General features: G+C 63.4%; 5 protein-coding genes across 5 annotated transcripts; 3 read left to right on the top strand and 2 right to left on the bottom strand.

Moving 5' to 3' along the window:
- Window positions 1-101: 101 nt before the first annotated feature.
- On the top strand, window positions 102-2,008 carry AMSG_08966 (uncharacterized protein; the record flags this gene model as incomplete). The annotated part of the gene is made up of 2 exons (XM_013899477.1): window positions 102-117; window positions 214-2,008. The coding sequence occupies 2 exons, from the start codon at window positions 102-104 to the stop codon at window positions 1,752-1,754; spliced, it is 1,557 nt and encodes a 518-aa protein (XP_013754931.1). The 3' UTR covers window positions 1,755-2,008.
- AMSG_08967 (cGMP-dependent 3',5'-cGMP phosphodiesterase A) lies at window positions 1,768-5,052 on the bottom strand. Its single transcript, XM_013899478.1, has 2 exons — window positions 4,923-5,052; window positions 1,768-4,183 (listed from the first exon to the last, which is right to left on the bottom strand). Exon 2 carries the CDS (start codon window positions 4,103-4,105, stop codon window positions 1,787-1,789), a length of 2,319 nt encoding a protein of 772 aa, XP_013754932.1. The 5' UTR covers window positions 4,106-4,183; window positions 4,923-5,052; the 3' UTR covers window positions 1,768-1,786.
- A 412-nt stretch (window positions 5,053-5,464) lies between these two features.
- On the top strand, window positions 5,465-9,692 carry AMSG_12221 (uncharacterized protein; the record flags this gene model as incomplete). The annotated part of the gene is made up of 2 exons (XM_013899553.1): window positions 5,465-8,259; window positions 9,287-9,692. The coding sequence occupies 2 exons, from the start codon at window positions 5,465-5,467 to the stop codon at window positions 9,690-9,692; spliced, it is 3,201 nt and encodes a 1,066-aa protein (XP_013755007.1).
- Window positions 9,693-9,961: 269 nt separating this feature from the next.
- Window positions 9,962-13,684, top strand: AMSG_08970 (DNA repair protein RAD16; the record flags this gene model as incomplete). The annotated part of the gene is made up of 2 exons (XM_013899479.1): window positions 9,962-10,180; window positions 10,369-13,684. 2 exons carry the CDS (start codon window positions 9,962-9,964, stop codon window positions 13,534-13,536), a joined length of 3,387 nt encoding a protein of 1,128 aa, XP_013754933.1. The 3' UTR covers window positions 13,537-13,684.
- Window positions 13,586-14,748, bottom strand: AMSG_08971 (vesicle-associated membrane protein 713; the record flags this gene model as incomplete). Its single annotated transcript, XM_013899480.1, has 2 exons — window positions 13,586-14,117; window positions 14,711-14,748. The coding sequence occupies 2 exons, from the start codon at window positions 14,746-14,748 to the stop codon at window positions 13,586-13,588; spliced, it is 570 nt and encodes a 189-aa protein (XP_013754934.1).
- Window positions 14,749-14,778: the final 30 nt, after the last annotated feature.

The following is a 14,778-nucleotide window of genomic DNA, read 5'->3' on the forward strand; positions in this document are numbered from 1 at the left end:
GAAACGGTCCCAACCAAAAACGGCCACAAGACCCACCCCCCCCCCCCCCCCCCCCACCCCCACCCGACACCCTGGGCAGTGTCAAGGGACGGTGACAAAGGATGTCGACGTGTGGAGGTAGTCTAGGAGGGAATGGTCAGCCGACGACGGCTGTGATATTGCCAGGCAACACCACTGTCCACCTCCCCACCAACCCATACACCACAGCAGGAGAACTCGTGGATGCTCTCCTCTCGTCAGCTGACCTCTTCTCATGGCTTCATACGCCTTTGACAACGTCAACTGAAGACAAGCCGAGTCCTGTGCCTGAAGACTGGCGGCATTCGTTTGTCCTCACCGAAGTCGTTGGTGACATCACTCGCTATCTCCCGCCGCACTCGCTCCTCGCTCCCATCATTGCTCGATGGCCTGCTCTCATTGGTGCGCCCTCGCTCCGTCTCAACGTCCTCCATTTTAACGCCGTCCGTGCTGCCGCCGCTGATCATCCTGCTGTCCTCGCTCTCCTCACCGCAGATGCTGCAGAGCAGATCAGAGCTGGCATCCTCCATCTCGACGTGCCTACCGCTGCCAAGCTCGCTGGTCTGGTCCTCGCCGTCACCTGGGGCGGCGCGGCGTCCAAGGCCCAGCTCCGCGCTCTTGATGCTGGCCGGCTTTCGGATGTACTGCCGCGCTCGATGGTGAGCGTGCACATGCCGGGCGTGTGGCGGGCGCTGCTTCTGGACGAGGCCTCCAAGTGGGACGGCCTCGACACTGTCGGCGTTGCCCAAGTCCTGCTCTCCGAGATGGCCCTTGTTCCGGGCGCAAACACGCTCTGGCTTGCGCCGTGCTCGTGTCTGCAGGTTGCTGACAGCCAGGTTCGCATCGGGGTGGCAGAGGAGGGCGTGCGCGTGCTGAACGTGCCGTCCGGCTCGCTGCTCCTCGCCTTTGCCCACTCGAAGATCAAGCGCTGGGCCGTCGGTCAGGGCTCGCTCGCTCTCGAGATCCACCACCTCTCGGACGTCTACCAGTTTGTAATCCACACTCCGCAAGCATCACTCCTTGATGCTGCCCTTCTCATGTGTGTCCGCGAGGGCCTTCACAAGCGCTCGCTCCATGCCGCCCGCACCATGGCCATGGCCAAGCGCTCGTCGGACCCGTCCGCCACCCTCTTTACCTCGCCTGGCCCCGGTGGCGATGGTACTCGCCCGGGCCCACCTGTCCTTCCAGCTGCGCCATCGCCGCCGCCTTCGCTTCCCTCGGCCCCCTCGTCGCGTCCCTCGTCGCGCCCATCGTCGCCTCGCACCCGCAAAAGGGTCGTCAAGAAAAAGCGCACTTCGGCCCGCTCGCGCACCCCGCCAGCTCGCGGCCGTGGCCGTGGCCGTGGCCGTGGCCGCGGCCGCGGCAAGGCACGTGGCCGTTCCCGAACCCGAGGAACCGCCCGCACCCGTGGCTCCGCCCGCGGCACCACCCGCCGAGTCGTCAAGCGCCGCCCGGCATCGTCGCGCCCGACATCGTCGGCCTCCGCCTCTCGCCCAGCCTCGCCGACTGGACGCCCCAAGTCCGCCACCGCCAAGTCCCGCCCAACTCGGCTCGTCACCAAGCGCAAGGTCGTGGCCAAGCGCGGGACGCGCGGCAAGACCAAGGCCTCTCGTGCCAGATCGCGATCGGCGTCGCCAGCAGTAGCGGGCGAGACCAAGACCAAGACCAAGACCAAGACCAAGACCAAGACGAAGCGCGTCGTTGTCCGCAAGAAGCGGGTCCGCAAGCGAGGCTAGTTCGCCATCTCGGTTGCAGTTCACTCGTGTGTTTACACCAGCCAGTACTCGTGCCAGAGGGCAACCTTGAGCCCGGGATTCCGCGCCAGGTAGTCGGACATGGCCGCGGCCGAGATGCGAAAGTAGACGGCATCGGACTCGCTCGAGTTGACGAGCCCGGTAGTGTGGACGGCGGCCGAGACGTTGCCGGTGTGGGCGGCCTCGAGGGCCGACAGTTCGCAGAGGAAGGCCGAGCGGGTAAAGGTGCGGGTCGAGGTCTGGCCCTGGAGCGCCAGCGACGACGACGCCGAAAGGGTGGTCTTGGTCGGGTAGGTGAGGGTCAGCTGGGCGTCGTCGAGCAGGACACAGTGCTCGTAGGCGTCGCCCTCGCACCACAGCGCCTCGCCGGGCACGGCCGTGCAGCGCTCGAGAATGCCCTGCAACTGGGTCTTCTGGTTCGAGGTGAGCCGGGCGAGGACCGAGTTACCGGCAATCACGCCCCACGAGTGCTCCTGGCGCATCTCGGCGACGTTTCGCAGGCGGTCAATGGCGCCGGCGTCGGAGAGGAGCTCAAAGAGCTCGTTGCCGCCAAACTCGTAGATGACGGCGTTGGTGAGGGCGATGATCGACGCCGTCCGCTTGTCGCGCGAAAAGACGGAGATCTCGCCAAAGTAGTCGCCGGTGGTAAAGGTCTTGTCGAGCCGGCGGCCGTTGACCTCGACGCACACCAGACCCGACGACATGACAAAGAACGTGTCGCCATCCTCGCCCTGCCGCACCAGATACTCTTCAGCTTCAAAGGTCTTCCGCCGCGCCGCGTGCAGAAGCGTCGACGAGTACGCCAAGGGCAAGTGCTGGAAGAGGTCGATCGACGAGAGCAGGTCCATGAGCATGATGGCCTCACGGTGTGGCGACTCGTCGACGTCGAGCCGGACCGTGTGCTCGATGCCCGCCGAGGCCGTGCAGAGTCCGGTCTCGGGCGGCACGTCCTTCTTTGCCGTGTGCACCAGAAGCAGCCGGTGCTTGATCTCGTCCGAGAGCGGGTGGAAGGTGGTGAGCGGGGTGTGGATGGGCGGCACGCCGGCCTCGTGCAAGATGAGGTCGTGCTGCCACTCAAAGTTGACCAACTGCTCAAATCGCCCCCGCGAAAGAACGCCGGCCTCGTACATGCCGCGCAGCCGCTCTGGGTCGTTGCACGTGTCTCCCGAGAAAATGAATGACTTACCGCCATACTGGAGCGAAAAGCCGATGCACGGGATCGAGTGCAGCGAGTAGTGAAAGACAAACTCGCCGCCGCGGAACCTCACCGGCTCGCCGATCTTGACCGGTCGGAACTCAAAGAGTGTCCAGAAAAAGTCCTCTGGTAGCCGGGTGATGGCCGAGTACTTGCGAACAAACGAGTTCATGATGGTCGGCGTTGTCATGACCACCACCTTGGTCTCCTCGATGATCCGCTGGAACGTGCCTGAGTCGTGGTCGGCGTGGCAGTGCGAGAGAATGACTGCGTCGATGAGCGCCGCCGGCGTGTGGTTGCGCTTGAGGTGGAGCGAAAAGTGCGGCGGTGGGTCGACCACCACTCCGCGCCCATTGATCCACACAACCATGCCCGTCGTGCACCCGATAGGGTCAAACCCATGTGACGTCCCGAGCATTGTCACCCCGAGCGACGGTGGGTCAAACACCACAGGGTGTGACATCTCTGCTGACGACTCTTGCTGCGATGCTGCCACCGCTCGTTCGACATCAATGTGCACAAACTCGGGCACAATCGCCACCAGCTTGCCCTCCTCCTCCACGCGGTAGTTCTCGCCGTCGTGGATGATCTGCACGCCTTCAACCACAGCCACGCCGTCGTCGTCAAACGTCGTGAACCGGAGCAGGTCGTCGATCTTCATCATCTCGCTCGGATTGAACGGATTGTGTGCAAAGTAGTCGAGCTCCTTGCGCAGGTCCGGCCGGTCCTCCTCGGGCGTCGCCGGGCCAAACTCGTCCGCGTTGTCAATGACTTCGGGCCCAAGCAGCGTCTCCTGGAAAATGCGCCGGACCGCAGCCTCGCCCTCGGCCGTGCAGATGAGGTTGATCTGCCGACGCTTGATGAAAAAGTTAAAGTACGTGGGAAACTCAAACTCGCCGAGGTTGATCCCGTGCATCTTGTCGAACCGCCGCTCAGAGAACACGTAGTGCTCGGGCGTCGCAATCTTGAGGTTCATCGTGTCTTTCACAGTCTCGGGTGGAAGCACAAACTGGATGTTGCCCGCAGACTCGGTTGCCACCACAAACCCTCCGCGCGGCAGCTCCGTCACAGCCTCATACCCGCCGTAACCGGGCTTCCCTACCTCGTACGCCGGGTCGGCGTCACTTTCTGCAGACATATCGTCTCTGCTGCTACACTCGTCACTCGCGTAGTCCCCAGCTCTGTCGCTGACCGATGATGTGCCCGACTCGTCACCCTGCCGCCAGCACCCCCCCCCCCCCCCCGCGCACCATCATCGTCGCCATCCACGTCCAACACAAGCGAGATCATCGCGGAGCAATACGGTACAAGGTACAATACAACCGCGATGGCAACATGCGGTCGCAGGTAGACAAGCGAGCAAGCAGGCGAGGTGTTGCCGAGATACGATAAACCCCCCAACAGATGCCATAATGTCGGTATTCGCCATGATTCCCGTCGAGAAAGAGAGAGATAGGGCGAGAGAGCGAGAGAGCGAGAGAGTGAGAGGGCAAGGGAGAGCAAGAGAGACAGATAAGGAAGGGGTAAGTGATACAGATAAAGAGTGTGCCATATGGGTGGAGAGCGTGTGTGCGTGATGTCCATGGTCGGCTTAAGCGGGAGAGACAGGAGAGGGGAGGGGGGAGGTGCGAGGTGCGAGGGACATGGCTGGTGGCTTGCCTTCCCTGGACACGCGTGGGCCATATGGAGGGGGGGGGGGGGGGGGACAGTGTACACAAAGAAGAGTATACTCCAGAGGATAAAGAACACCCTACCTATATATTGGTATGTGTATGGTGGTCGTATGTGTCGGTGTAGGGGAGGAGGAAGGGGGGGGGGGGGGGGTGGCGGAGCTCGGCAAACGGTCGCAGTACGCAGGAAAGTTGCGCGCGAGCCATGGGAAGAGGTGTGGGGATGGGTATAGGGATGAATGAAGAAGAAGAATGACATATATGACATTGTATGTTGTTACGTACAAGATGTGGATGAATGTTAGAGGTACTAACTACTCCAACAAGACCTTGTCCTTGGTTGCTTCTAGCAAGCTCCTCGCCCTCCTCGTTCCCGCCAAGGTCGTCGTCAATTCGTAGAGGTTTGGAGCAGCAAGTGCCCATGCAGAGAGCAGTGCTTCCCAATGATAGTGATTATGACTATGTTTGTCACTTGTTTGTCTTCATACTCCAAAAGCTACCGAGTGTGACTCGAGCTGCGACGGGCCAAAGACCCTTGCGCTAGCTGATGATAAGGCTGAGGATATATGTCGAGTGTGCGCCACATGACTGCATCTCTACCATAGCTAGGTCTATCACTAGAGTGTGATGCCTACCTCTACCTCCTTATCTCTGCATCTTCGGTCAACGATCAGTACTGTACGTGCCAGGTGCGGATCAATGGTGTGGCCGGTGGCGACGGGTAGTCGCCGGGTGAGGGCGAACGCAAGGCTGTGGCGGGAGGTACAGCTATGGGCGGACCACACCTCACTCACCTCACCCCACCACTCAAAGAAGTCACTTGCAGCATGAGTGACGACGAAGCTCGCGCACGTAGGCGAGCCAAGCTGGCAGAGTGGAAGGCTGCTCAGGCTGCGGGCAAGGGGTCGACGGGTGCCACCACCGCTGGCACGGCTGCTGCTGCTGCTGCTCCTGCTGCTGCTGCTGCTGCTGCTGCTGCTGCTGCTGCTGTTGCAGGCACTGTGAGTGGTGGGGATGCATCGCTGCCAGCAACGACAAAGACTGCCGCTGAGCCTGTTGCCATGGACACGAGCACGTCGACAACGAGTCGAATGGGTGTATTGGTGGGTGTCCCCGCGGGCGCGTCGTCGGCCACGGGAGCGTTCAATGTCTCGCTCGGTGGCGGGAGGAAGAAGCGGAAGAGGACAAACTCGCTGTTTGCGGCACTGCCGCCGCTGCGGCCGAGCAAGAAGAACAAATCCGTGGCGATGGCAAAGATGGGGAGTGCTGTCTCGCGATTGTCGGGCAATTCCATCACGGCAAGCCAGAAGGCCGAGGCCGAGGCCGCGGCGGCTCTAGCCCGTGGCGAGGCCGTCACTCTCTCGCAGGCTCCCGAGCCGGCTGATCTCGCTGCAAGCAGCGCAAGTGGTGGGACTCGTTTGTTTGAGCGCGAGACCGAGGTGCCAGAGCTGCCCGAGTTCTCTTCGATTCTGGATGAGCAGAATCTGACGCGTGGCGGGAAGAAGGCGATTCCGAAGGAGGCGCCCGCAGCGCACGCGGCGGCCGCGGTGGCTACCGCTGCGGCACGGCCCATCCGCAAGTCCTTTTACGTCGAAGTGCCGGCCATTGCCGCCATGACCAAGGACGAGGTGCGGGCGTGGCGGGCGGAGCACGGGCCGATTACGGTCCGCGGGCGCAAGGTCCCGCGACCGATCTTGCGGTTCTCGCAGGCCGGCCTCCCGGCGGCGCTCCACACCGCCATGGACAAGGCTGGGTTTGTCGAGCCGACGCCTATCCAGGCGCAGGCCATTCCGGCGGCAATGATGGGTCGCGATCTGCTGTGCATTGCTGCCACAGGCTCGGGAAAGACACTCGCCTTTGTCCTGCCAATGCTCCGGCACGTGGCCGATCAGCCACGGACTCGCGCCGGTGAGGGGCCCATTGGCATCATCATTGCACCGGCGCGCGAGCTCTGTACCCAGCTCTATGTTGTTGTCCGCTCTCTGGCCAAGAAGCTCGGCCTGACCTCGGTCTGCGCCTTTGGCGGCTCGAACATCCAGCCACAGATTGCGGCGGTCCGCGCCGGCGTCGACATCATCGTGGCCACACCCGGCAGGCTCCTTGACCTCATCTCGCTCAACTCGGGCCGCTTTGTCGACCTCTCACGAGTCTCGTATGTCGTTCTCGACGAAGCCGACCGTCTGCTCGACATGGGCTTCTCGACCCAGATCGAGCGCCTGCTGTCCGGAACCCGGCCGGATCGGCAGACCATCATGTGCTCGGCCACCTTTCCTCGGGTCATGGAGCGGGCCGCCAAGACGTTCCTCACTGCGCCGCTGCAAATCGTAGTGGGCGCCCGTGCCAAAGTCGCCGACACCGTCGAGCAGAAGCTTGTCATTGTCCAGTCGGACGCCGGCCGCCTCGATGCCTTGCTTGTCCTCCTCGACTCGGCTGTTGGCGACGACCAGGTTCTCATCTTTGTCGACACCCGCGACGCCGCCGACGCCCTCCTCCGCGCGCTCATCGACCGCGAGTACGTTGCCGCCGCTCTGCATGCCGGCATGGACCAGGGCGACCGCCTCGACGCCATCTCGTCGTTCAAGGCCGGCGCTCTGCCCATCCTCATCGCCACCGGCGTGGCCACTCGCGGCCTCGACGTCAAGGGTCTCCCGTTTGTCATCAACTACCACGTGCCGAACCACTACGAAGAGTACCAGCAGCGAGTCGGCCGGACCGGCCGCGCCGGCGCCTCGGGCACCGCCTACACCCTGGTCTCCAAGGCCGACGACGATCTCTACGCCCCAATCCTGGTCAAGGCCCTGACTCGGTCAGAGCTGCCCATTCCGTCCGAGCTCACCGCCATGGCCCAGTCGTTCGAGGCCAAGAAGGAGGCTGGCCTCGTCAAGACCTACGGCCTCGCCGGCTACTCTGGCCGCGGCCTTCCGTCGCGGTCCGGCGGCGTCTCGGCCGCCACCAAGGCTGCCGTCGCTAAGGCTGCCGCAGACGGCGCATCGCTGGAGCAGCTTCGTGCCCTCGCCCTCGACGCCATGGCTGAGCAGGCCGCCGCAGGCTCGCGCGCCCGAGCCAACAGCGACGACGCCGAGCTCGAGCTGGACTTTGACATTGTCACCCTTGCTGACAAGCTCTACGCCGACGGCCTCAAGCTGGCAAGTAATGCCAAAGCCGGCAAGGCTCTGTCAGCCATGGACCTCGTTGCTGTCGCGCTCGCACGCCTCGCGCGCACGTCTGGCTCGGGCATCCACGCCGCCGCCTCGATCGCCAACGTCACCGCAGCAGACGCGCAGCCCGGCGGCGACGTCCCGCCCGTTGCCAACAACGGCAACCTCTTTGCCATCGAGCTCGAGATCAACGACTACTCAAAGGACGCTCGCTGGGTTGTCTCGCGCCACGGTGGCCTCAACGACATTCTCGACGAGACCGACACCGCCATCACCGTCCGTGGCACGTACGTCGCCCCGGGCCGGAAGCCCAAGGACGGCGACCGTAAGCTCTACGCCCTCATCGAGGGCAAGGACAGGCTCAACGTCGTCCGCGCATGGCGCCTCATCCGCGACAAGGTTGAGGACGTATCGCGCCGCTCTGCTCGCGAGGGCAACATGGACGTCGGTAAGTACCGCATCCTGTAGCTGGATCAGGGGCAAGGCAGGGCAGGACAGAACAGGGCAGGGGAGGAGAGGGGGGAGGGAGGGGAGAGGATAAAATTTGGTTGTCCTGATCACCCGCACCCCCCAACCCCCCCCCCCTACCGCGTACAATCGTTCGTTCGTTCGTTCGTTCGTTCGCTCGTTCGTTCGTTCGTTCGTTCGTTCGTTCGTTCGCAGTCGAGTTGAGCTCGCGCGAATCCCTGTTTCTCACCAATGTGACAAACAAGGCAACACTCCACACACAGATACTATGAGCAAGTTGTACGTTCACCTCCAGCCTTAGTACCATGTCGCCTGCTGCATTGTCACCACCTCCCACCATGTACTGCACCCATGCTACCTACTCCTGTGCTCTGGTACCATAGCTACCCCCCTCCAGCCCGCTGTCCATGCCCCTGGCTCTGGGATGGAGCCGATGGCGGCTCCCGAGTCGGCACCGACCATTTTGTCTGTCCGCCCTCCTATCCACGGCCTCCCCACAGCCCGGTACCTCTGGCCTGCACTCTGCCCACCATCCCTATACTCCTCCTCTGTAACGAATCTATCTCCACACCTGATCTGCAATCTCCCAGTCTCTCCATGCCCTCTGTGCACCCTGTCTCCGACCAGCTGGTCTCGCCCTCGACATCGCTCCATTTTTTGCTCCATCGTCCCGCTGGCCCACCACCCACCTTTGGCCTCGCCTTTGCCCTTTAGTCGCAGAGCTTGGTCATCCTTTACCGTCTGCGTCACCATCACCAAGCCATGCAGATAGAACTGCTCATCTTGTCCCCCATGTCCTCGTTACATTGGATCCGATGATGCTATTCTCGCCGCTTGTGATGGCCCTTGCTCGCGGTGACAAGGTCGGCTCGGAGGCACCGAGTGTGATGGCAATTTTGTGTGCGGGGGGGGGCCGGGGAGGAAGGAGAGCAGCAGCAGCGCTCGGCACACGGATACTGGCATGTGACTCACAGGACAATTATATATATGTACATGTGTGCGATTGTTTGATTGTGACTATAGCCTCAAGACGTCCAAGGTGGTCATCGTCCTTGCCGGTCGGTTCGCTGGCTCGAAGGCTGTCATTGTCAACTCGCACCCCGAGGGCACCAAGGCGCACCCGTTCCCGCACGCCGTTGTGGTCGGCCTCGCCAAGTACCCGGGCAAGGTTACCCGCAGCATGTCGCGCAAGCGCCTTGCCAGCAAGACTCGCCTCCGCACGTTTGTCAAGGTCATCAACTTCAACCACCTCATGCCGACCCGCTACTCGCTTGACGTCGACTTCCAGCCGATCGTCACCCGCGGCACCGTCGTCGGTGAGGACGTGGTCACCGCCAAGGCCCAGGCCATCAAGGAGACCTCGTCCATGCTCCGCGCCAAGCTCCTCGCTGGCAAGCACAAGTGGTTCTTCACCAAGCTCCGCTTCTAAGCCCAGAGCAATAAAACAACAGAAACCTAGTTCTCATCACACGCACACACTCTCTCCCTCTTTCCTCCTCGCTCTGTCTCACACTCACTCGAGTCGCACTATGTCGTCGCCGAGGTGGTCGTCTGCCATCGCCCGACTCGCACACACTTGGCGCGCTCAAGTCACCCCGCTCATACCCACCGCCAGCCACCACTCCACCACGCCCACCCACATCCACCACATGTCAGAGACCAGTGAGCCAAGCATACCAGCAGCAAGTACACACGTACATGGAGGTAGAAGTGCTGATGGAAGTGATGGAGGTGGTCGCCGGAGCAAAGCCCTCGGACGCCCGGCCGAACCAAACACGAGTCGCCGAGGCGGACGAGCACGCGTGGAAGATGGCGGCACTGGCCGAGGTCGATCCGGTCGCGGAGGTCGATCTGGTCGCGGAGGTCGAGGTGGTCGAGGTGGTCGAGGTGGTCGAGGTGGTCGAGGTGGTCGCAGAGGTCGAGGTGGATCGGACAAGAGCAGTCGTGGCCGAGCTCCACGCTCTGTGCATGGCTCTGAACAGTCGCACCCTCGCCATGCCTCTGATGGACAACGCCCGGCAAGCAGCCGGGTGATGGCGACGGGCGTAGTCGTGACATGGAAAGAGGCAAAGGGATTTGGCTTTATCCGGCCTGATGGGCCACAGCCTGGACGCGCCAATGTGTTTGTCCATAGGAACAGCGCTTCGTGCCAGCTCGGCGAGGGTCTGCGGGTGGCGTACAAGGTGCGGGACGGACGACGCGGGCCGGCAGCGTACGACGTCGAGCCACGCGGGCCAGAGCGGATCCACTGGCGGGCCTGGGCTCTGGCGCCCGGTGCACCGATGGCTTTCAAGGCCCGCGTCAAGGCCTACGTCCGCTTCAACGAGAGCTGGAAGACCTTGGGCAAGGGCACCTTTGCCGTCCATGCCCTCGATGCGCCCGAAGGCCGCCACCACGCCACGCTCTGGGCCACTCTCGACCAGCTGCTGCCGCCCATCTCGCTCGCTCGCGTCCGCCTTGTTGACCAGGACAAGGAGCCTGCCTCACTCTACCTCCACGCCATCGTCCCGCTCGTCTGCCAGATCCGGCTCCGCGACTACCCGGCAGCACTCGGCCTCGCCCGCGCCCTCAACTCCAACGCGGCGTGGTCGGGCTCTGTGGCCGGCGCTGCACTCGCGTTTGATGACGTGCGTGCGGGAACGGGTCTCCTCCCGGAGCCGCATCTCGCGAGCTCGGCTCTTGCGCTCTGCCCGCCGCAATCGCGCCTCGAAGTCGCGAGCTCCCGGCTGTCTTTCATTCTCGCTGCCGCCGCTGACGCCGACGCCGATGCCGCTGTTACTGCCGATTGGCGGGCCGCACCCGAGTGGCGCGTTGCCGAAAGCGGCGGCCCACTCACTCTCGAGCTACCGCCGGCGCAGACCCACATGCTCCGTGCAGTTGCGCTCGATGATGGCGTCGTGGCCGTGGCGCTCGACGTCGAGCGGTTCTTCTGCCTCGCATGCATCCGGTCCTCGGAGGACATGCGAGTGAAGGAGATGCAGTACCTGCAGCGGACGATCGAGGCCAAGGCAGGCCATGTGGCGCGCCATCATCCGCTGGCGGCGGCGCCATCGCTAGCCCGGCTGCCTGCCAGCAAGCCAGCAATGCAGCCTGCGGCGTCATCATCGGCGCGGTCGTCCCTACCACTCACCGCCGAGCAGCTAGTCGAGCGGCTTGCAGATGCGCTTGCCAAGCTTGCGGCTTGCAGTGAGTCCTCGCTCGATAGCCTTCGCGGCCGTGCGCATCGCGAGCGGCTGCAGCTCCTGCGCCACATCTCAGTGTTGGCGAGCAAGGTGGCAGCGAGTGTGGCCAAGCCCGATGTCGACCCCGGCACCGCCGCCGATGGCGAGAAGCTGGTGGCGGCAGCGCAGAGCATCACCGCGACCGCACTCGGCCACGTCGACGCCCACGCCGAGGCTCGGCAGCTGGTGTCACGAGGCGAGAGCCTCGGCTCGTGGCTTGACTCGGTGGTGGCGGTGACCGACGCCAAGCCTGCGGCAACGCCCGACGGCCTCGACCTTGAGCTCCTCCCGCATCAGCGGGTAGGCCTCGGTTGGATGCGGGCCCAGGAGGCCGGCTCATTTGCCGGCGGCGTCCTCGCCGATGGCATGGGCCTCGGCAAGACCATCCAGTCGCTGGCGCTGGTGGTTGGATCCCTGGCTGAGGCGCGGGCGTGGCAGGCCGAGGCCGGAGCCGGCGAGCCCCGCGGCGGCACGCTCGTTGTCGCGCCGCTCTCGCTCCTTCGCCAGTGGCAGGCCGAGCTGGGCCGGTTTGTGGTCGACGCTGTCGGCCTCGACGTCGTCCTCTACCATGGATCTGGGCGGCGCTCGCTCGAGCTCGGCTCGGCCGACGTCGTGCTCACCACGTACGGCACCCTCGTCTCCGAGCCGCAGCCCGGCGGCATGGCCGGCTGGTTTCGGATCATGCTCGACGAAGGCCACGCCATCAACAACTTGGCGACGCAGCGGGCGGCGGCGGCGCTGGCGCTCGAGGCCCAGCACCGCTGGATCCTCACCGGCACCCCCATCTCCAACACCCTCCACGACATCGGGTCGTACCTGGCCTTCCTCCGCGTCCCCGGCCTCGACGCCAAGCCCGCGTTCCAGGCCCGGGTCATCGAGACCGGCCTCGCCGGCCGCACTCTCCTCTCCTCGGTCCTTGTCAAGTGCATGCTTCGCCGGACCAAGGAGGTGCTGGAAAAGGCGTTGCCGGAGCGGACAATCTCGGTGGTGAGGCTTGAGCCGAGCCCGGAGCAGGCGGCGCTGTATGCTGCGCTGCACGATCGCGGCAAGTCGCTGCTCACTGCCCGCTGCGGCGGCGAGCTCCCGCGTGGCGCCCTGCTCACGCTCTACATGCGAATGCAGCAGACATGCGCATCGCCCGAGCTGGTCCCCGCTCAGCTGCGCGCAGAACTTGCACCGGTGCAGGCGCAAGTGCCAAACAATGATGATGACGGCCTCGGAAGCCTGGTGGCGCAGATGGGCGCGCTCGATCTGGGCAACGCCGCACTTGAAAGCGGCCAATGTGAGAGTGACGACGCGGCGTGTGCGCACTGCTCGGGGCCCGGCGCCGGAAGTGTAAGCGGGCGGAGCGCAAGATGCTGCGGCGCGTTCCAGTGCAACGAGTGCGCGGCGCTGCTTGACGAGGCCGCAGCCCGGCACGGCGACATCGCCGAGACCTGCCCGTACTGCGGGCAGGCGCGCGAGTTCAAGTGGGAGGCGCGCGCTGTGGTGGCTCAGGACGGGGATCGCCGGCTGTCGTCGGCCAAGGTTGACTATGTGGTCCGAGCGCTGCAGCAGATGGTGGCGGAGGACGACGGCGTCAAGGCAATTGTGTTCTCGCAGTGGACAACCATGCTGAGTGTGGTGGGCGACGCGCTTGGCACGGCCGGGCTCGAGTATGTGCGGCTCGACGGGACGATGTCGTCGAACGAGCGGGCGGCGGCTGTGGATGCGTTCAAGGAGCGTGACTCGCTGCGGATCTTCCTTGTCTCGCTCAAAGTCGGCGCGCTGGGCCTCAATCTGACTGCGGCATCGCGGGTCTTCATGATGGACCTGTGGTGGAATCCGGCGGTGGAGGAGCAGGCCTTTGACCGGGTCCACCGCATCGGGCAGAGCCGGGCGGTGGCCATCGAGCGGCTGGTCATTCGCGACTCTGTAGAGGAGAGGCTGCTCGCGGTGCAGGCGCTCAAGGCGCGGATGGCTGACCGAGTGCTCTCGTACGCCGACGCCAATGCAAGCGTGCGGAGCAGGCGCGCGCTCGGCGACGGCGAGCTGGCAGCGGTCTTTGGCTGAGCATGCACGGGCAGGACATGCCGAGCGAGCGAGGGAGAGAGAAAGGCGTTTACTTCTTCTTCTTGTCGTGCACGCACTTGGGCTTGAGATCGAGGCCGCCGCATGCTGCCGCGAGGATAAAGTAGAAGATGAGGATGACGACCACGGCGATGATGATGGTCAGCTTTGCGTTCTTCCACCACATGTGGCGCTTGAGCGTTCTGGACTTGTTCTTAAAGTTGAGTGCTGAGCTCGAGAGCGCATCGGTCTTGTCAACCAGGAGTTCGATGCGCTCGCCGCGCTCAAGCACCTTCTCGATGTTGGAGACCATGATCGACTTGACGTCCTCGAGCCCGCCCTTGACCTGGTTGATGCGGTCGGCCTCCGGGTTGTGCGAGTAGTAGTCCATCTGCTTGGAGAGGACCCGGGAGAACTCATCATTCATCCCGTACGCCATCGCCGACCGCCCACGCGACCCGTACGTAGCCTTCCACCGGTTCTTGATGTCGGCGAGGAAAGCAAACGGAATGCGCCGCGACATGTCCTCATCTGCCATGCACATGTACACCATCCCGTCCTCGATCGAGTAGTGGAAGATATGCCTGAACACCATCACACACGCACACTTGCTCTCGTAAGTACAAAGCCCACCCATCACCGCCACCATCAACCACGATCAATACATCAACATCATCATCATCATCATCATCAACATCATCATGATTGTCGCTACAATCATCATCATTCGCCATCACCACACCACCACGACCACGATCTTGATCACCATTACTATCACTCGCTCCGCCCCCCGCCCCCTTCAACTCCATCCCCATGCACCCGGCCATGATCATGATCACTCAACAGACGCAAAAAAAAGGAGCCATTCGTTCCACGCCGACTGAGACCCTTTGCTCTGCGCCGGCAACCATTGCACAGGCGCATAAGCCAGCAAGCCGTAACCATTCCCCACAGCAGCCGCAAGCCCCCACACACATTGCCCACACACACACACACTTTCCATACACACACCATATATACCCATGGGTATACTCGTATGTCACCCGGTACCTTCTTCCTTGCCACCTAAGCCCCCCCCCTTCCCCCCCCCGCCCCCCCCCCTCCCCGGCCCGGCCGCCGTCACCGTCCCTCGCGGGTTCCAGGTCACACTCGGCACACAGGACCATAATTCACATACCTGTTGTAGACATAGGAACGCATCTCATTGCGGGCCATGTCAATCTTCTCAAGAATCAAACCAGCCAC

The sequence above is a fragment of the Thecamonas trahens genome (assembly GCF_000142905.1).
Source record: "Thecamonas trahens ATCC 50062 unplaced genomic scaffold supercont1.44, whole genome shotgun sequence".
Lineage (NCBI taxonomy): Eukaryota > Apusomonadida > Apusomonadidae > Thecamonas > Thecamonas trahens.

What these genes read in the sequence shown, in the direction of transcription:
- AMSG_08967 (XM_013899478.1), bottom strand. Translation starts at nt 4,105, where the DNA reads ATGTCTGCAGAAAGTGACGCCGACCCGGCGTACGAGGTAGGGAAGCCC.